Source organism: Sceloporus occidentalis, unplaced genomic scaffold (genome assembly GCF_023333645.1).
Source record: "Sceloporus occidentalis isolate IW3139 unplaced genomic scaffold, rSceOcc1.0.p SCAF_5, whole genome shotgun sequence".
Classification (NCBI taxonomy): domain Eukaryota; kingdom Metazoa; phylum Chordata; class Lepidosauria; order Squamata; family Phrynosomatidae; genus Sceloporus; species Sceloporus occidentalis.
The window spans coordinates 174251363-174273591 of NW_028316985.1; the positions used below are offsets into that span (position 1 = coordinate 174251363).

General features: G+C 38.7%; 1 protein-coding gene across 5 annotated transcripts in view; it reads left to right on the forward strand.

The window, feature by feature from the left end:
* MAPK10 (mitogen-activated protein kinase 10) overlaps positions 1-22229 on the forward strand; it is a 268834-nt gene that overhangs the window by 201063 nt on the left and 45542 nt on the right. For 4 of the 5 annotated variants that reach the window (XM_089526169.1, XM_089526166.1, XM_089526170.1 and 1 more), the window contains 2 exons: positions 1601-1672; positions 20563-20745. In XM_089526169.1, the coding sequence (XP_089382295.1) occupies positions 1601-1672; positions 20563-20745 (255 nt within the window). Of the gene's footprint in view, positions 1-1600; positions 1673-9126; positions 9199-20562; positions 20746-22229 lie in introns of all 5 variants that reach the window. The other variant, XM_089526167.1, reaches the window with a different exon arrangement.

Below are 22229 nucleotides of genomic sequence, written 5' to 3' on the forward strand. Positions count from 1 at the left end.
CTTATGCCATCATTACTAAGGATTCCTGCAGACAGAAGTACATACAACCTGATGCATCCCCAGTTATAAAAACACTTCAAACCCCTTCAGGAATTCAACAACCACTGCTTTCTCTACTTTCTCCTTCCATTTGGGAGTTTTCTATCTGTCTTATCAAATTGTCCGGAGAAACTCCAAGAAAGACTGTTTTTCTGCCAGATGCATGGGATGGAGGTCTTTAAAACATGAATGGTATGGAACAGGAGAATCCCTCTATAGTCAGCCTCCTTCACACAAACCGACAGCTGCATGGGGCAGCTTTTGAATATCTTTTAGCAGTTTCACATGTCAAGACAATGCCCTTTGCTAGTCATCACTTAGGAGTAGTGCACTCTCATAGAAGGAGCCATGCACTTGGCTGTGCCTGGCTGATCTACAATGTTAAATGGAAGACAAAATGTCATGATAGCACCATTACCTACATTTCTACTGATGTGTGGGGCAGGGATCTACACTTTCATCTCCAGATGGTTAATCCAATCATGGCAATCTGCAGTAGAATATTTGTTTACATATCCTTGGATGTAATTTGCAGGAATGTAGTGCTTACAGGCACAAGAGAAAAAAGTTGGGGTAAGGGAAGGTGAAAAAACAGTGCATTCACTTGATCACAGAGTTGGAGTCCTTTCTCAAATGTTTTCATAGGATAGCAGCAATAACCCCCTGGTGATTTTAAATCGCTTGCTCTTGATGTGAAGTTAAGCAGCCCACTTCAAATGATTAATTTCCATCCAATTTCTGCTTTGTTCTAGAACTGAGTGTTTTCTCTAGTAAAAAGAGAAACAAAAACACACACAAGAGATGCCCCTTTGTCTGGCATTGTTAAAAGAAAATGGCCTGATTAAAACTGTAATGAAGAAACACAGAGAGGTTGGCATACATAAAAGCAAAAAAATATATCAGAAGCTCAATCTTATGTGTCTGTGCTTATAATTATTTTTATTTCCCTTCATTAACACATTTCAACCTAATATAAAGAATTCATTAAATCCACAGTTAGGTTAAAATACAGCTGGACTAGTGTTGACTCAGATGGCCTTTGGCAATCATGAATAGTTAGGATTGTGCTGTAAGATAGATATAAATAAATCAATAAATGCTAGGTTAAACAAATTTTCAGTGGAAACTGAAACTTTATCAGGGTTGGTATCTGTCCTGTTGCAAAAGGGAGTTTGTTCCTCCCAATAGGGAGGAAATTCCAGAGTAGGTATGTATAAGATTTTAGCCCTAAACATTTAAGGCCTTTATCTATGGCTCTTGTTACATTTAACTTTGGGCAATCCTTTTAAAAACAAATTATCTCTAATTTTGAAAGGATTTTAAAAAATGAAATAGAGTCAAAGTGATTAAGTTCCTACTATAATGGGCATTGTTTCTACTTCTGTTTATGATGTGTGTGTGTGTGTGATTTACATTTTTAAAAATCCAGTGGAAGGTGCAATAAATCTGCTTTTCTCTGATCAACTTGCTCTTTTTCCCCTCCTTTAGGAGCCAAAGTGTCTTAGTTAACTTTTCCTCCCCCTCCCTTTCTTTCTTCATTTCCCTGTCTCTGCTGTTCTAGTGGATATATGGTCAGTAGGATGCATTATGGGAGAAATGGTGCGCCACAAAATCCTCTTTCCAGGAAGGGACTGTATCCTTATGCCATTTGCTGCGGCCTTTATCGAATTGTTTCTCTCCCACCCCCCACAGCCTCTTCCCTGACCTTTTCCTACTAAGCAAACAATATATGAGAAGAGTACAAAGACAGAAGCAAAAAAAAAAAAAAAAAAGCTGATTGTAAGAGGTGTATGTAATTATGATTGGAGGAACTTGGGAAACAACCACAAATGGAAGAAAAAAGTAATATGACACATGATGTTGTTAGTACCATTTTTTCTTGTATAGAGAACCAACCACCATTTACAAACATGAAAGCTTTTTCATATTGATTTTGCTTTTTAAAAAACAGCCCATTTGTTCCTTTAAATCTTTCCTGCCCCCTTCCCTTTTTGGCTAAATGTTTTTGAAAATCATGATTTTTTTTTGATGTTTGTGGTGACATCATAATCTTTTGCTTGCTAATGCATCATTAGTCTGGGTCCGCCTAAATGCTGTATGGACTCTGGAGATGGGTCGATACAACATTTTGTTCTGAATGTGTTGACTTACCCATTTGTGGACTAGAAGACATCCAGCCGTCCTCTCGAGCTTCCTAGAAATGGACGTCCTAGTCAGATTTCCAGAATGAGCTTTCCTCTTTTTTTGTGCATGACATCTCTATCATTAACAAAACTCTGCTTAACCCCAAACCCTGCTCTGTCTTGCTCATTTTAGCTTTGATGGTATTCCTTTTACCATCTCCTTGGGTGGTGAAAGTAATATTAGAAAATGAAAACAACTGCTGTCTAATAAAGAAAAAAGAAAGAAAGAATTTTTCCTGCTTAGCTTTGTGGAGATCAAATAAGAAATATATTTATACTAAAAAAAGGGCAAAAGAAATCACACATTTGCATTACACCTTGCTTGCTTTATAAAGAACAAAGGGACATTTCCACCAGTAAGCCAAGAGGAGACATGTTAATAAACTAGCTTCAGAGTTCCTTGACAGTTGATATGGTAAACACAATGTCATGAGCATGAATTAATATTTGCCGCCTTTTGCTGATGAACATAGGGTAAACTTTTCCAACATGGTAAGGTCATTTTCCTTCTATCCCAGTGTAGGGAATACAGGATTGAATACTGAGTGAAAGACAATCTACCATAACATGGTAGACAAACTGATATATAGGATTTTATTTTTAAAAATGAAATACACATAGATGAACACCCAACAACACATCTGTAGGGTGTGTCTAAACATGAAAACCACATATGGAGTAACATCTATGCCCTCAGTGATGTGGAAGGTGTGCCTCTTAATATCTTAATATATTCACCCATCATGCTCAGTTCAAAAGTACTGATGTAATCTGTCCGTCTATTATTTAACTGCTAATGATATAAGTTTTGCCAGTGTGCATTCACAACTCTTTCATTTGCATGGTTTCTTGTGGGTGCGGGATAGTTTTAAAGAGTTATTGATTTATGAAACACTAAATTGTTTTTTTTAAATGCCGTATTCTGCACAGCACTCATTCTCCCAATGAGAATGTACTAAATTGCCTTGACGAAGAATGGCAATGAACAGTACAGCATTTTCCCCAAAAGTGCAAAGTTGGGGTTAGTAAGAATATGGAATCCAATCTCTACAATAGGATGAAGATGTGAATTATCAAAACATATCTGAGCTGTGCTGCATTACATAACCACAAAAAGTCACTGAAGAAGAAATTAGATAAATCTCCCTTGATAGGGAGCTAGGCCATTTTCACTGCCAGTGTTCAGACTCAAAAACAAAACATCAATAAAAATGTCAATACCGGAACAATACAGTAAATGATTAGCTGAGTGCCCATAATTATTAGTTTTGTTCCATAAACATCAGCACAAAGAATGTAATGAGGGAAGCATTTCTTGAAGGAACAAATAGGTTGGGAATGGATGAAGACATAACTGCATTGTCTTTTCAATGTCATTTTGGTTAACAGAGAATGAAAAGGTGTTGCCATTTTGTTCCTCAACATTTCTGTTTGGCTGCCACATTAGCAGTTACACCTTTGTGCAAATAAAAGTAATGATATGCTAAGTAGCAGCAAGGGAACTTAAGTCTACTCAAGGTTTTTACAGTCAAGATACATTTGTGCTTAGAGGAGAAAGTGACTATATGCAATTGATTAAAATAAATAATTCCAGTATCCACACACCATGTAAATATGAATGAATGCAAATAATGGAGTGAACCAAACTCCACCTCTTCCTTAAATCTTTCTCCTCTAATTCTGAATTTGAATGTGATCAAATTATTAGAAAGAAATAGTACCAAAACCATAGAGTGTTAGGCCTAGAAGAGACTTGCAGGACAAGTGGTCCAAATCTTCCTGGTGGCGCAGTGGTTAAATGCCTGTACTGCAGCCATTCACTCAAAACCACAAGGTTGCGAGTTCAAGACCAGCAAAAGGGCCCAAGCTCGACTCAGGCTTGCATCCTTCCGAGGTCGCTAAAATGAGTACCCAGACTGTTGGGGGCAAATTAGCTTACTTGCTAATTAGCTTACTTGCTGTTCACCGCTGTGATCTTTGGAATAGCAGTATATAAATAAAACAAATTATTATTATTATTCTTAAGGGAGAATAGAGTCCCAATAATTGACTGTGCAGAATGCTGATAATCTCACGTGTCTCAAAAGAAATCACAATAGTTTTACCTTACCTTTGAGAAGATGAGATCTTTTCAGTTGATCTGAATGAGAGATTTCACATTTGTGAGAAGGATTTCTCAAAGCAAGCAGAGCAAGTTATATATACTGTGTTTCTAAACTACCATAGTTGTTGCATTGTTGCATAGCCTTTTACAACTTAGACTAATTATATGTTGTTTACATCTTTTTTGGTCAAACGGACAGTCTTTATGTCCTTGCTGTATTTGTGTGCTTTGCTCCAAAAAGAGGAAAAAATAATAGCTTTTCACAGAGATATATTACACAAATTATGGAAACCTGGAAGGGGGAGGGGTGATTTGGTTGATTAATAATGGAGATGAAGAGTCTCTCTGTGGTTTTTTGTTGAAAACCATGACTTTAAAGAGTTTCCTTCACACCTCTAATTCTAAGGCAGTTTTTCCCATCTGAGCATTCTCTAGATCAGGGGTTCCTAACCTTTTTGACTCGCAGAGCCCTTATTTCTATGGCAGACCCACTAAGAGGCCTACCATATGCCTTACAGATTAATGGTGGTTAGGAGTTTTTATAAGCATATATTCTTATTCTTTAATTTCATTCAACTTCTATTTAATTCATTTTCATGGAGCAGCCATGAAGTACCTGGGAAGGCACATAGAGTCTTAAGGGCTCCTCAGAGCACAGATTGGGAACCACTGTTCTAAATAAATTATATGGCAACTTGCATCACCCACAGACATAAGAACATTGACAAGGCTAGGTGAATATGATGGAAATTGTAATCCAACTCATCTGAAAGGTTCTCAAAATTGAATTCTTTCTTAAGTTGGTTGTTTTTTTTAAAGCTGTTTATTATGCTTTATCATTTAAAACATTATCTTTAAACCAGAATTTTATTGTGTAAACCTGAGCTGTAGCTTTGAAAGAACGGGGAAGTATCTCTATGCCTCATCCCTTTTTAAAAAAATCTGTAGCGTATCTCCTCTTAGCTAGGGTTGCCTGACCGTTTGAAAGCTCCTAATGCATTGGCTTGGGGAGAGAAAACCTTTTTGGTCTTGAAGACATCATTTCCTCTGGGCAGATCTTAGGATATGTCTGCCAGCACAAAATTAGGAGGGACACAGGCTAAAGTGGGCATGGTCTTGAAAGGGAAATGTGCCAACTTTGCGGATCAGGAATCGATCATGGTGAATTGAAGACAGCAGTTTATTTAATAATACAGTGCCAGTCTAGATGTCTGCATGCAAAATCTGGTACTAAAGCAAGTATAATTTACCATTTATATTATTTTTTGAAACTCTGCCTAGCAACGGCATACAACAACATATAGCACATCATAGGAATATATTGTTAGCCAGTCATGAAAAAGCAGTCATCAAGTCCCAATAGGAAATTACCAAGCGGACACCAAATAAAAATTACATTGAATTACATAATTACAGTTCAGATTGTTATGTGCCAGTTACTTTGATGATAGAATGCTCTGGTAGTGCATAACCTTCTTTTCCTTGAGATTCCTAAGAGCTCAACACCTCTGTAGCTACTGAATGTTTCCTTATTTCAGAATACTTTTCTTTCAGTAAGACTCTAGCTTATTTCGGTTTTATGGTTAACTTCTGACCTTTCCTTCACTCCCCCTTGCCATTTTGTGATTCCCAAACTCTTGCCTTCCAGGTGTTTTGGACTTCAGCGCTCAAAATCCCAGACCATTGGCCAAGTTGGCTGAGGCTTCTGGGAACGGACATCCAAAACACCTGGAAGACCAAAGTTTGGGAAACACTGAGACAGGCCATCCATGCATGAACATATACTCCATTCATGTCTGTAGGTGTGCAAACACACACATATACACAATGACTCAGCTTTACTTAATATTCTCTTTTGAGAAAAGGCAAGGGATGAGCAAAAAAGAGAGAGAGATTTCAGGGAAAGAGAGGGATGTTTGTGGAGATCTTCTGGACCAGAGCGGGAGGTTAACTGGAGGTTCCTAATTCTTGCCTTATCATTGGTGGTGGACCTAAATCCAAGAAGAGGAAGTAGTCATCCCATCAGGCTCAGGCCATGAGTTCTTGGTGCGTCACATGTATAGACAATGTTCCCTCATAATGTCATTTTTGCTGCCCTTTTCTGTACGTTTAGCAGTTGAAAGATCCCCCATCTGAGACTATTAAAGCAGTATGGGCAATCCAAATGCTGCCACATTTTCTTTCTTTTTTTAAAGGCATAATATGTTTACTTTATTTTCTGTCCTTGTTCTAATACAGGTTGAGTCTCCCTTAATCTGAATCTCAAAATCCAAAATATTCTCAAAACCAAAACTTTTTTCATCTGTGGCTGAGATAGGGCTTTCTGATGGTTCAGTGTACACAAACTTTGTTTCATGCACACAATTATTTAAAATAGTGTCTAAAATTACCTTCAGGCTATGTGTATAAGGTGTATATGTAATGTACGTGAATTTTGTGTTTAGGCTTGGGTCATCTCCAAGCTATCTCATTATGTATATATATGCAAAGATAGGTATTTCAAAATAAAATAAAAATTTGAAGTCCAAAACACTTCTGGTCACAGGCCTTTTGGATAAGGGAGATTCAGCCTGTAATCTCTCCTATGAAACTTCTTCTTTATTCATTCTCATAAATGCACATTGAGGTGATGTTTTACTGATCAGTCTCCCAGTAAGCTACCCCCAAAGCTGAGTTCAAAGATTCTAAGGAAAGGGGAAAAATAAATAGTATTTTTGCTCTACCTTCCAGTTTGATTAATAGGGTGAGGTTACAACAGAGCTTAGCAAAATTATCTTTTCTTGTGTAAAACAGCCAGAATCCCTGGGCACAGAAGCTGTAGCCCAGTAGGTTTGCCAAGCTCTAGATTTCAACAATGTCCTCATCATACCTAGATGTACATTTTTTAATTCCTATTCTAAATTTTCCTTTCCCAGGATGCAGTGACCATATGTTCATCAATTCCAAAAGGTGTTGCCACAGCAAATGAATAGCTTTTGAGTTGCATTTCTAAAGCAGTAACCATGCTTTGCTAAGTCTCTTGAACACTTGGCTGCTGTTTAGTATCCAAGGAAGAAATGTACTTTCTGTACTATAGGCTAAAAAGGGAAGATGATTTGCATATCTCTTCAGAAAATAAAAATTCCTTAGAATAGAAAGCAATATGGTTATAAAAATGCAGAAGAAGACTTATATTTTTAAATTAGTCATTTAATTATAAGTGCAAAGACATAGTGACATACACAGCTAGCCTTAGGTCTTATTCAATTCACTGAATTCTTTCTTTCTTTCTTTCTTTCTTTCTTTCTTTCTTTCTTTCTTTTTCTTTCCGTCTGTCTTTCTTTCATGCTGCATTACCCTTGTGCATGTAGGCAAGTATAGACACAATTAACAATTAAAATTAACCTCCATAATAAGCAACTTTTAATCTCTTTTTAGCCCACAACTTTCCCCAGCTGGCAAATCTAATGCAATCCATCTTTTGTTTTACTCATAGAAATTACTATAGCTCAAATGACAAGGTCATTCCATTTCTGAAAATAGAAGACTTTAACACAGAGAAGGATGCTTGTTTGGGAAAGAGAATCTCCTCCTCAATAAAAATGAAGTCATTTGCAGCCAAGGCATTGAGAATTAATCACTCATGCTTTGCTATCTGCAGGGTGCCACACTCCATTTTAACCCTCGTGCACCAGAATGGGACATTTTAGTCTTCAAAAGTCATGTTTGCAGAATTAAGCCTACAGTGTCAACTGAAAAATTTGGACCCATTCAGGCAGAGTGTTGGAATTCATAATAAGTTGAAGACATGCAAAAACTGCGCATTGAACCCTACTATTAATCCTAACCCTAACTCTTACCCGGACCACAGTGATAATCCAATGCTAGCCCTAGTGCTAGCCTTGAGTACATTGAAATTCCACTAGAGTCAGAAATTCTCCAAAGTTCACTTAATGTAAGGTTTTTTTAAATGCAGGTTCACAAAAAACTTAATGCAAAGAGGTTTTTTACTAAAAAAAATCTTGGTGTGTGATGGTTAAAGGAGACATACATAGGGATATTCCATTGAAAGTTGGTCGTGGTATACTGTGCCCTTTTTTTCAATTATGCAGTATACATGTTAGATAAGAATATGAGAAGAGTGAAACTATAGGTGCTAGGATTCTAGTGTTCACATGAACATATTTTGGCAAATGCATCTGGAGGGCAAAGAAGGGATCAGTGCCTGCTTTACTTCCTCCTGTTTCCTTGGCTTGGTTCCTATACCGCCTTGCTGGTCACTGTTTCCAGCAACTCTCTCTGTTAATTTACAGTGGGAAGGTGATGCAGGGATATTCTATGACAAAGGGATGGATGCAATGATAGGTATTTGTGTTGCTGTGGGGGGATTCTAATTCTGCTTTCAAAGGAGAAGAGCTTCCAAGCTTCAGATCTGGGGCCTTCTCACACCTCATGGTTATAACACTATATTCCACTTTAACTGCCATGGCAGCATCTTGTGGCATCTTCAGATTTATAGTTTGGTGAGGCACTAGAATTTGCTGGTCATGCATTCTAAATACCCCTCCCTAAACTGAAAATCCCAGAATTCCATAGCATGTTATCATGGCAATTAAAGTGGAAGAAAGTGCTATAATTGCATTGTGTGAAAGGGACCTTGATGTCTGAGACCCAAATCATCCAGGTATGATTCTTTTCTGGAATCTTAGCAGCAAGGAATATATATCTTTTCTGTTGACCCAGCCCCAGATAAGTCTTCTCATTTATTTGTTGTTCTGTTGCTGTGTTCTTGTTTACCTTCATTTCATTTTTTGTTTTCAGTTGACATGTGGTCAGTAGGTTGCATCATGGGAGAAATGATTAAAGGTGCTGTGTTGTTTCCTGGCACTGATCGTATCCTTCTTAGCCCATGGGCCTCTCTAGGTACCATTTTCATTTCCTTTTCTCTTCTGCCCTTTTTAAAATATTAGAACATATGTGGACCCTTAAGGGAGCTCAGTTAATGGAGTAAAGATTGCTTAAGGGTACCTTGCCATTGTTACAATGCCTTTACTTGAAAAATTACATGCAAGATGATAGAACATTTGCTATACATTCAGAATTCTGTAGAAGTTAGCTGTCTCCTGATTTATTAGAAACTGTTACTTTTCCATAACTGGGAAGAGTTACTTTATTTTGCTAAAACTCCCAGAATTGGTCATCCAGCCTGTGGCCAGTGATCATGCAAGCTGGGAGATCCTGGATGTTTGCATTCAGAAAAGTAACTTTTCTAAATTCTGAACTTTTTCGTGTTACACTAGAACATTTTATATCCCAACAGCCTAAGGATGTCTTAGAATATGTTGACATTAACAGAGAGAATAATGACAATTTATTGTATGACTGGTTTGTAATGAGAGAATGGTTATTTCATTTTAATACTGAATGGATCTATTGATGGCTTTGTGCTCATTTTTATTCTATATTTTTACCTGTCTCTCCCCTCCATCCAAGGCCAGCTGTGCATTCTTAATCATGTTTACTTGGAGGTAAGCCTCCAGGTTTTAGGGGAAAGTATTCTCAGTTATGATGGGACCACAACCTAATAGAACTAATATAAATATGTGTAGAAGAGTGGGAACACAGCTGACCTTTGATTCACTGCAGCTCAGATAAATGACCTTCTGTTATATTCTTAGTGGGGGGTTTTGGATGGCTATATTATTTTATTTTCAATAGACACTGAGCAGTGGATGATTGATTTTAGTTTTGGTACCTGCTCTGGTCTCTTAGAATGGGGCAGGTTGAGAATTTAAGTTAATAAATGAACACTGCAATCACCTTCCCTCATTTTTAAGGGATTTCATTGATGATGTATCTGCCCTGTAGTCATAATTCTTACCATCTTCGCATATGTGCTTAGAAGGTCTGAGAGTATCACAACTTAAATGAGTAAGTCTAAAAAGATAGTGAGTCAGTGTTATATTTCTAAAATGATGAGTTGTGTTTGGACACACATGCTTCTGCAGTAATCTTTTCATCTTTTTTTTCATCATTGAGGATAATTTTGAAAGAATAGCTGTCAGGGGAGTCTTTAAAAAGGAAAAGAAAGATAGAAAAGCAAGGTAAACATATAATAATGTGGCAAATCCCATGATAATTTGTTTTTAAGTAGGTGCCAGGAAGCAGTTAGAACCAAAAATGAAAGGTATTTCATATGTCTGCTTTTTCCTTTCTGTAGCCCTGCACATTTTGTCCCCCAGCAAGCTCAACACAGCCCACAAACTATGTCTTCTGGCCAGCACTGTGTTTCAGATTTCCCTGTCTGCTAATTTTCACAGTTTGAAAGACAAGAAAGCCAAACCAAAACAAAGACATTTTTCATACTCTCCAACAATTTCACAGACACATGTGGCCAAGCAACCTCAGAGTGTGGTCAGGATAGCAAAAGTTATTAATGAGGAAGAACACACAAACCAAGAGAAACCACAGCTGTTTACCTTTGCCAGAACTGACTGGGAAGGGCAACATTCTGTTCCTTTTGCTCTCTCTTCCCCCTCATACTAATTTGAGTGAAAACTACTTTTGAATTTTGAAATCAGTTTGCAGCAATTGAAGTAAGCTGAGGACAATGAGGGAAAGTGGGAAGAGGAGAAAGAAACTAGCAAATGTTAAGAGAAGATGAAAGAGGGAAATGAGAGAGGATTAATTGGGACTGTCCCTGACAAATCAGGACAGTTGGAAGGTATGCATTTTTCCTGTTCTTGTTAATTGGGCAATAGCATATGATGACTGGTGATTTGACTTTGGTTCCATGAGCTTTCTGCTTTCTTTGCTTTGCCATGCACAAATCTTATTGAGAAATTATTTACCAACATACACCACCCACCCTTGTTAATTCCTCCAATTTGTTAGAAAATGAAACTGAATGAGGGATAAGGCAGGCTCATCTTAGAATATGTTTGCATATGTGAATTAAGATTTGCATATAACAAAACGTTGGTCAGAATAAATTAGGAGAATGTCACTGAGCAGCAAATGTGGAAACTAACTGATTTGCCACTTGGGACATTGTGGCCAAAGATTGAAAACCAAGGAACATAGAGAAGGTATGCAAGGGTGATGGTGCAGAAAGTCTTGCTCCCATGAGTAATATTTATTTCAATCTCTAAAGAGTATAATGCTAGTTGCTTGAGAGCTTTTCTTTTTAAGGTGGAAATGAAATATTTCATTTTAGGTTCTCTAAACATACATACATTTTTGGTGCACACTTAATTCTCCAATCCCATGTATGTATACTGAAATGTGCTAGTGATCCAATGCGGTTTCTACCAGGCAAGCTGTATAGCATTGGATGCTAAAAACAAGGCACATAACCAGGGCCAGATTGTCACTACTAGTGCAATTGTTTCAGATAATCTTCCTGATACCCCCAGTGTTTCACTTAGGCAGCATCTACACTGCAGAATTAATGCAATTTGACACCACTTTAACTGCCATGGCTCAATGCTATGGAATTCTGGGATTTTTAGTTTTATAAGATATTTAGCCTTCTCTGTCAGATAGCTCTGCAGGCCCAGCAAATTCCAAGGATAACATAGGATGATGCCATTACACTAGCTAAAGCAGTGTCAAACTGCATTAATTCTACAGTGTGCTTGTAGCATTACTGCAAGCTGCCCCAGTTGTGTTGCACAGAGAGGCGGGATATAAATAAATTGTTGTTGTTGTTGTTGTTGTCCATATTTTTTGTACATAGGGATTCAGGCTGTCAGATACATCCAAATTGCAAGTCAGGCATGAAACTGTTGTGCTACACAATGTTATATTTTGTTTCTTGATCTCATTTTTGCATCACTCTTGCTAGAGTGGGCCACCCTTGTTGCACAGAGCAGTCCTTGCATTTGGAAATGCACACCCTCCAACTGTTCCAGTTTTCAGGCACAGTCCTAATTAATCTTTCTTGTTCCACTTTTTAAGCTGCTTTTAAAATGTCCCAGTTTCTCCTTCCTTCTTCCACTTTTGTACTTTGGCCTCAGCTTACTTCAGCATACTCACACTGAGTTCAAAGTGCAAAAGTTGCTTGCACTCAATTAACTCATCGGTGGGAGAAGAGAGGAAGGGGCAGAAACTTGCCCTTTCCAGTAGACTCAAGCACAGGGAAACTGTTGCAGCCTCTCCTTGATTGTGTCTTCTTCATCATCAACAACTTTTGCCATCTTGACCACAGTCTGATGTTGCTTGACCACATGTCCCAGTTTACATCTGTTGAAAGTGAAATGTAAGATATAGAATTGTTGAAAGGTATGAAAGTGTTCCAGGTTCCCATGCACTTTAATCTAGCCTTTCATGTAGCTTCAATTCTTTACAAGCAGGGCTAAAGACACGTTTGGGGAGGATGCACAGCAAAGTGACCTTGGCAGGTCTTCCTAACAACCACAAGCTTTACCTAATAGCAACTGAACCTAATATGTAGCCAACCATTTTGCTTTCTCACACTTACTCAAAGCAGTGCCACACAAACCACTGAAAGGTACTGTGGGACTTTTTACGTGAAAGGTGGCTTCTAGGTGTCAGATAAGCCTGCAGCCATGGGTGTACATAAGCAGGCCAAAATAATATCAGTGCTGGCAAAGTCAAGGCATATGTCACCACTGGAGGGTAGAAAAATTATGGGGAAGGGCTATAAAAGAAAACTGTAACTATGTGATATAATTAGGAGAAGAAAGTTAGAGTTAAGAGGGATATGGAGTTAACCAATAGAAAAGTGCCTTAACTTCTATACTCAAAATCTCTTGTGACCTAGAAATACATTTAATCCCATCAAAATTTGATAATTTGGGTATACAGGCCACCACTATACCTTTGTAGAAAGAAACTACTTGAAATAAATATTGGTGATGTGGAAAATGTTTACTTGTGGTATAGGTTGTGTATATATTCAGTGGTTACTCCTTTTTTGTTGAATGAGCTACTACATTAATTTTGGCTTTCAAATATCTCTGGTATTGTTAGGTGTACATGTCCTTTTAAATTATGTGCCAAGGGTCAATGATGTTGCATGCTTTTTACTGTTGCAAAAAGACTTATACTCCATGGTTGGAAAAAATCAGCATTTACTGTCTAATGTCCATGCTTTAGATACACATGAACCTTAAGAAAATGTATGTTTTGAAAGATGATCAGCTGATATCAAGGTCTTTGGCTAGTCCTTGTCCATATCTTATGTCATACCATTTCCATTTCCCTCCCCCATTTTGTCCTTTCTCATTCTTTTCTTTGTCCAACACACACACAAAAGGAGAAGAAGAAATAATACCCATGCATGCCAGAATGAAAAGACAAGGAGGGGAGGGAGGAGGAGGTGGTGGTGGTTGAAATTGATAATATATAGTGAAGTGGTAAGAATGGTGGAAGAAAGACATAGTGGTGGCAGCGGGCACACCATCCTCCAGAGATCAATTTCAAGCTGTCTATTTCACTGTCAGGCTTTGATAGGTTCTCAGAGCAAAGGTACTATATAAGAGGTGACCTGAAAAATCATCACACACATGGGATAGCCAGCTAATGGAGAGCAGTGGGGGACCTTTCCCTGTTCCTATCAGCATCACTCGTTATAAGAAGGTCTTGCCAAGATGCCTACCAAGGCTAGAGAATTCAAAGAACTGCAGTGAGCCTATGTGTCCTGCCTGAATATTGCCCCAGCATACATGTATACTTATCAAAGGGAGCTGAGATTGGCTGTGTCTCCTATTGAAACAACAGTCTGCAGCAAAATGTGCCTTTTTTACTTATTAAACTTCCTGAACATTAGACACACACACACACCTTTTTTTCTTTTTCCCTTTTTAAAGATACCTACTTCTTATTATGCATTGGATTCATCCATCACTCCTATGGGTTTAGGTAAATGGGCTTTTAATATATATGTATTTCATTAAAAATACAAATATGTTTCCAGAAGGAAAAGGAAAGATAAACCTAATCAAAGGTACCCTCTAAAACACATTTTAAAAGCCTAGTTTCCTTCAAACAGCTACATACTTATTAAAAATTGTTCACAGAGCCTCTATAATTAAACCATTAAATGCATTTTTGTTATAGAAATAACTCCCTAGAAACCAGCCACTAACAGCTGGTGATTTGTTTGAAATTTGCTCTTAATTGTGTTGGTATTCTTAAACAAATAGGGGGATATGCTATTAAGTGTGCACTTCATTTCCTGCAAGGCTGTTCTCATTTAGTCTGTAAGGCGGGTTACAGACCGCCGCTTTGCTCCGTGCGGGAGCCGCAGCAGCCACACCGCGCGGCTCCCGCACGGACCGAAAAAGAAGCTCCAAAATGGAGCTCTTTAAGCGGCGCCTCTATGACGTCGCGAGGCGCCAGGGGCAGACTCGCGACGTCATAGACGCCGCGACACGTGTGGACGCACAGCGTCCGATACGTAAATATGGTGGCGGCCGTGTGGAACGGCCGCCACCATATTGTACGTACAGAATACGTACTAGGGTTAGGGGGGTGCAGAACACCGCCCCTTCCTAACCCTAGTACGTATTCATTGCATACTAAATGGCGGTGTGTAACCTGCCTAACTTTCCTTAGTTGGGAGAAAAACTCTATTTTTTTTTAGAAGTGTGATATTTCTATTTTTTTAGAAGTGTGATATTTCTTGTTCTTTTATTTTCTGTTGCAAAAATGAACTTCTGCTGTTATCTCTCACTTTGCACTTTGCATGCGTAAGTAAGAGTGAAAGACTGTCAGCTTCACTTCCAAAGCTGGATATTTTTTTTTAAAAAAATGAGTTCTTTCTGTTGAATTAGTAAATTCTCATAAAAAACGAACATACAAAATTTAGTTACACTGTGCCAGTGTGGAGAGGGCCATCATGTTCTAGCTGCCAGATGTGTATCTGTTAAAGATGAATATTGATTCTTTGCATATAGAGCATCTTAGATAAGGAAGAAATGAGAGCTGGCACCCCTAGTTGATCACCATGAACATGCAGAGGGATGTAATGCCAGATATTTAAGAGCTAAGTCCTCAAAACCCTTTTTCTAGAGGGTAAATTTAACATATACATTTGGTATTCTCCCATAGTTATTTCACAAACAAACAAACACGCATGCTATTTTTTTTGCTTATATTTTTCTTGTGAAGAAATATATGAATTTCAGAAAATTCCTATATAAATATCCAATTGAATAAAATTCATAGAATCAGAGTTGGAAAAGACTACAAGGGCCATCCAGTCCAACTTGTTGCCATACTCAGTCAAAGCACTCCCAACAGATGGCCATCCAGCCCCTTTTTAATTCATGCAGACTCCATTTCTATAAGCAGGCAAACAAACCAAGTGGAGGAGAAATTTGCATGTCATTCAAACCCAGGATTATGGTTCAATGTGGCCACAAGTCATGTTTACAGTTTTGTTTTCTTTGAGCATCCTTAACCATTATCCTGGCTTGGGATATCAACTCCACCACCACCCCCCCCCCCCCAGTTTGTTTCTAGAGTCACATGTAAAGAGGAGCAAAATGAATGTGAATGGAGTGTGTACACTAGCACTCAGATTTATGACTTCAAGGTAGATTAAGCCATGATCCCCAGTTTAATGTTACGTGCAAACATAGCTCATATCTCATTACATGTTCACTCAGCCAACATTTCAAAGGAATTTTAAGGGATGATATATATTTTAACTGTTGAGCGCTAATATATAGAAACATCCATATGGCTTATCCAGCATGCCTTAACAATGTAATGGATAGTGACTGTCATTGATACCATGTCATATGAGAAGCAGAAACAAATACGGACATATGCAAATAATCAATATTTTGTACTGGTATAGGATACAGATGTATCACTTCGTGATGTCTGCGTCTGTGGACATCCTCCTTTCCCCCTCATCATACCCAGTCTTAATCTTGTTCTCCCTCTGACAATGTCTTTACTCTGCTCATTTCTGCGGCATATAATAGCTTTCTGATTACATTGTTATGCTATGGTACTGTTTCTTGTCCGGTATCACTGACACAAGATGTTGAGGCAATGCAATATCTTGGGATTAAATTTGAGTCAATTCTTGAAATATAGAGGAGTCCTTCTATGATGCTTCCCTCAGTTACTACCTTCAGCAGGCTGTTAGGTAGAGATATGGTGAAATCATTACATTCCACTCATGTCCAGTCAATCCATGGCTGTCTCTCCCCAATTCCATTCCACAGACATTCCCTGTTTTCTTGGTATTATTCCTCAGTAAATCAGATTTCACTGAGAGGGGTTTTGAGGGATATCTTAAAATTATAGATACGATCAGTTGGTATAAGTGCCAACCCTCAGGGTATCCGACATTTTCCCCTTTTAGCCAAGAAGTCAAACCTTTTGAGCTGAGTGACAGTGGGTGTATCTTGCCTCTAGAGTAAATAGAAAGACATGTTCGAAGCAATATAGTGCTGTACGTTGTGCAATTTGTCGATTTCATGGGATAGTGAACTGTACAATTCATTTTACATAATTGCTCGTATATTTCCTCTGTCCCTCAATAGCCAGTGAGGTGCTTTTCCACTGTCATTCTCAGTGACTACACAGAAGCATTCTGGGAAGTAGCTCTAGCATGAGGGATAGCAAGAAAAATAAAATCGTGACGTTGTTTTAGGGAAAGGCTTTATTTATTTTATTTATTTTTATTTTTTATTTATGGTATTTATACCCCACCCTTCATCCCTAAAGGCCATCAGAGCAGCTTACAATTATTATTTTTAATTAGATGGTTCCTTGCCCTCAGGCTTACAATCTAAAAGACACGACACAAAAGGAGAAGGGAATGGTGGTGGGGAAGGGGATGAGGTCCAGTGGTTCTTCTCTCCCTCTGAGGCCTGGACCAAGGCAGATGGATTGGAGGGAGGGCTCTTCTTCTTCAGGCTAGCCCTGGTGGAGCTGGGCCTGCCTGGTCACTCTCTCACAAGCTGAAGGATGACAGTTATCATGGAGGGAGGGCTTTAGACATATGTGAATGGTGAACTTTTGTGCTTTGCAGATGTACTTTTTAAAAAATGTCCTGAATCACCTACAATCCATTCCTGGATAAACCTAGGTTCAAGTATTTTGAGAGAGGAGAATAATACAGTGTCTCTGTGTGTGTTTGTGGGTGTGTTTCAGAGAGAGAGAGAGAGAATGAAAAGACAAAGAAAAACCTTTGGCAAACTGTGCTAGTCTGTCTCTGTGCAGGGCAGCTTAGGCAGTGCTTTTGTGCCTCTGGACATGTGAATCAAAGCTTCTGTTTGCATCTAATTGCTGCTCCCAGCTATGCCCCTCTCTCTCCCCCTCGGTGCTGGCTCGGTGGAATGGGTAGAAAAAGGAACCCAAGGTTCAGTGTCCCAGGCTGGTGCCTCTGGGAAGGAGGTTTGCTGCATCTAATTTGCAATGTCCCTCTTCACTCCAGACTGTAAGAGAGGAATGGCAACTGTGGAAGGCTAAGGGACTACATTAGTGCCCCAACAGACCTTGGAGTGCCAAACAACAACCTCCCACTTTTCTGCAAATGATTACTTCTAAAGGGCATTATCACCATATTGTTAAACTTTCCTGGGTCCAGGATAAGCCTTAAAAGAAAGAAAGAAAGGAAGGAAGGACGAACTGAAGTCTCTTTCTATTCACTATCTGTTTCAGAAAAGGCTTTTCCAGGGGCCAAATAAAACCAGATTCCCCAAACCCAGTGGAAATGCCTCCACACTTCACAGAGAGCATTTTAAATTAGAAATGTTCTTTTTGAAACAATCCCAAATTATTATTATTATTATTATTATTATTATTATTATTTACTCATGGGACCTCTGAATGTGGTGGAAATGCCACACATACATGTTCCAGAAGGTGTTTTGAGGCATTTGGGACTAAAACCTTTTTTTACTACACACACACACACACACACACACACCCCTAGGGGATCCTGAGAGCCACCGAAAGGGCCGGGGGGGCTGCATATGGGACACACTTTACTCCCCCTTGTTATAAGATGTTTAGATTGTAAGCCTGAGGGCAGGGAAACATCTTATTAAAAAAAAAATAATTGCAAGCCGCTCTGAGCGCCTTTAGGGCTGAAAGGAGGGCTATAAATGCCATAAATAAATAAATAAGATGTCTGGACGAGGACCTCTGCATTCTGTTCTGAGTATGTCATGTCATTGGTGCTAAAGTAGCAAATGCAGAGGTATCTCTTGCTGACCAGCTGGTATACCAAATAAAACCATGCAAAGATTCTGTAGATGAACCTAGTTGCATCTTGCTTTTCAAGTGGTCATGAAAATATAAGTAGAGCTCAGCATTAAGTTCTTGCCGTGGCCAGCCAGAATATGAACATGGAATTACCCTTCTGCTCACATTTCCTGTATTCCTCCATCATGACTTGGAACCATTGTTCAGCAATAAAATTACCTTTACTGAAAAATGTTACAGTCTTTAGTTTCCACATTGGGAAGCAATAGATGTGTGCAGGTATATATTCATATTCAATATAGAAACTTGTGCTATAAAGTCTGTGGAAACAAAACAAAGCCAGGACGTTTGTGTTTGGCTTGCACACATGGTGTGAATTAATAAATATGATTTCCCTATCCTCAGCACTACTTGCTACATGTAGGCTGGCATCCAATTAGTAATATAGGCAAGTGGAAGTTTAACTTCAACCTGGTGTGTGTCTTTATTTGGTCATTGCAAGGTCAGAATTTTCCTCCTATCTCTGCAAGGACCACAGTGCCCCCAGGACTCACCAATTAAATGCGTCTACTCCCCTGCACCCCAAATTCCATGGCCATTCCATTGTTGGAAGAAGGTGGTGGAACTGGAGAAGAACATTATGAGGCCCTTGTCCACAGAGACCTCCAGAGGACCCACATTTTGGTGGACAATGTCATTGTTCTGCATCTGGCTATGGGGACACTACCAAACACATATCAGCTCCCCTCACCCCATTCTGCCTGGATCTCTACCAGTCACTGAATGGTCATGGAGGCAGGGCTGTAGCAGCTAAATAGAGTCTTAGGGGGCATGAGAAGAGAGCCATAATATATTTCCAGCTGTGGAACCTTTATGCAATGCACCCTTAGTATCTCCTGGGGTTTGGTTCAGGCACCCCATGGATACCAAAATCCATGGATGCATAAGAATCATTATATGCAGTGGCATAGTAAAATTGTGTCCCTTATATAAAGTGGCAAAATCAAGATTTATTTTTTGGAATTTCTTTTTTAAAAAATTCATGGATGGTTGAACCCATGGATGCAGAATCTGTGGATGCAGAGAGCCAACTGTACTACACCCTGTGTCTGTGATACAGGGTTTTGGCCACTATTATGTACTTGTATGCATGTGTACAAATGCATGTGTTTGCCCCCACTGGGATAGGGCCTGTGGAAAACACTTCCATTATGCAGTGTCTTATTTCTACATGAACTCATATGATGTATAATGAGGTTCAAAAAGTAAGGGTGCAGAAATGTCTTGCAAAGAGTTCACATTATGTTTTGTCCCATCAGCCTTTTTTTCCTCGTACAAACATAAAGTTCTGATGAACAGTAAAGCTATTACAAAGGACTTGTCTATGTCCTGTAGCCTTTTTATCTTTGTTATGTTCTCTGTGTATAGCAACTAAGCAACAAAAAATGCTGAAGTAACATGCTTTGACATTTTTTGGTTCTCCCATGAAGTATCACACTACAGAAGTCACACTACTGTGCCTTACTTTTAAAAATGTATAGTTTGACTTTTCTACATGTTTCTGGCTTTCACACAATCATGGTAAAATATGGATGTTTTGCTCACATGAGTAATAATTGTTTGAGCAGTTAGGATGTCAGTATTACATCTCCATCAGGGTTGCTGATCATGACATGAGCACTGTTCCATGTGCTTATACTACTAAGTGATTAAAGCATCAAAGTAGGGAATGGGAAACCATTTAAGATGGTGTTCACGGAACAACTTTTATGGTGAGCACCAATTACAAAGTTAATATACGAGTTGTGTCATTTTTTGCAAACTGGAGGGGCTATATCAACTTTTAATTAAAGTCTTTGGGCTTGTTTGAGCTGTGGTTGAAATTGTTTTTGATGTGATGTTGCTTCCATAGTGAACCACTGACTGTGAAGTTTTCATGAATCAAATCTTGATTGTCTTCAATCATTTTGTATGGAGGAAAAATTGTAAAAACATTTTGGGATGATCAAAAATAGGGTTGGGAATTCTGCGTTTCTGCTTTCCTTAACTATCTCTGCTCAGATATTGATCAGTGGAATAAGGTAATCGAACAGTTGGGAACCCCCTGCCCAGAGTTCATGAAGAAGCTCCAGCCAACAGTGCGGAATTACGTGGAAAACCGACCTAAATATGCTGGCCTCACATTCCCCAAACTTTTCCCAGATTCTCTCTTTCCTGCCGATTCAGAACACAACAAACTCAAAGGTAAGAGCAAAGAAGGAATGTACAGCATGTATAAAAAAATGTGTTGAGATCGTGTGTCTGACATTACAAATGTTTTTATCCCATTTCTATTCCATCTTTTCTGCATCTTGCAAATCAAAGCAACCTGCATAGCCTTTCATCCAATTATTGGCCACCTCTCCCTCTAATAATGCCTGCAAAGTTACTGAGCCATGCAACTTTAGATTATGGTCTCAGATATGTCAGAGGAGCCTTGCTAAGTTTGTGTTGGGGGAAAGGTTAGTGGAAAGAAAAGAAAAAAAGGTTATCTTCCACTTTCTGTCTTGAATGAACACCTAAGCACACCAGTAGCCCAACAAGAGAAGCCCCATCCTCATTTGTATAACAATATTTGAAAATGCACCAGTGTTCTTCCCAAGAAATTATTATCTGGTGTGACAGAGGGAGTTATGGAGTGGGGGTCATACTCATATTTACTTATCAGGGTACAAAAATGTCACAGTAGTGAATATGGGGACAGTATGGTTCATGTTTTAGAAGCAGTGTTGTCAACTCTTCAACTGGTCCTTAAAGCTATTCCATTAAAGAACTACCTTCCATCTGTAGCTCTTTGTGATAACTTTTATTTCCAAGCTATAAAATGTTTTATTTGATGATTCCTGAAAATTTAATCTCCTAGAAAACCAGAAGACTTCTACACCTGAAATTATTTCCCCACTAGAGCTGCTGGCAACACTGCCTGTTAGAACAGTCACAAATTGATCAGTCATCCAGGCATTATTCAGATAAGCATTTGATATTAGTGTATAAATTCTTTTGGCAAATAGTGACTTCAGGGTGGCCCCTTGCTGGGATAAGGTGGGCCAGTTTGGATTACTTGAAGAAAACTCTTTTGTTCTGTTACAATTCTTCACAGATTGCTAGGAATAAGATATTTATTAAGGGTGAAGGGGTCTATTTCCATTCTGTGTCAGTTTTGCAAGGGTTCATGAATAAGCCATCTCTATCTCATTTCCACATTAATCAGGTTTGCTTGAAAATTTGGGGGGTATTATATAGCTTCTTTTCTGAATGTTTTATCTTACATTACATATTTCTGAATGTATAGGAGCCTAAAACATGCATTTTTTCCTACACATATTCTTTTTGTGCTGAGAACTGCATCACAGGATCCATGGGATAACTGTTTTGATCAACTCATTAATCTGGAACGTACAGTTTGCTCCAAACTGCAAACAGAATGAAATATCTAGGCAGTCCTAAAGTCTCTTCCTTGTCAGCAGTTTTCTTATGCTTATGGGAGAGTTGTCACTGCCCTGTGTTCTTCAATGGGAAAGGAGTAGATGGGGATTTAGTTTGTTTTTTTGTGGTTACAAGAAAGTACCTTGAATGCAACTAGGCTATGAATAAAAGCACACTGAAGCCTTGTTAGAAAGAAAGAAATGGTGAAAGCTGTTGGCCAAATTGCTTTGAATTTCAATTTTTTTGTGCGAAGGAAAATGCAC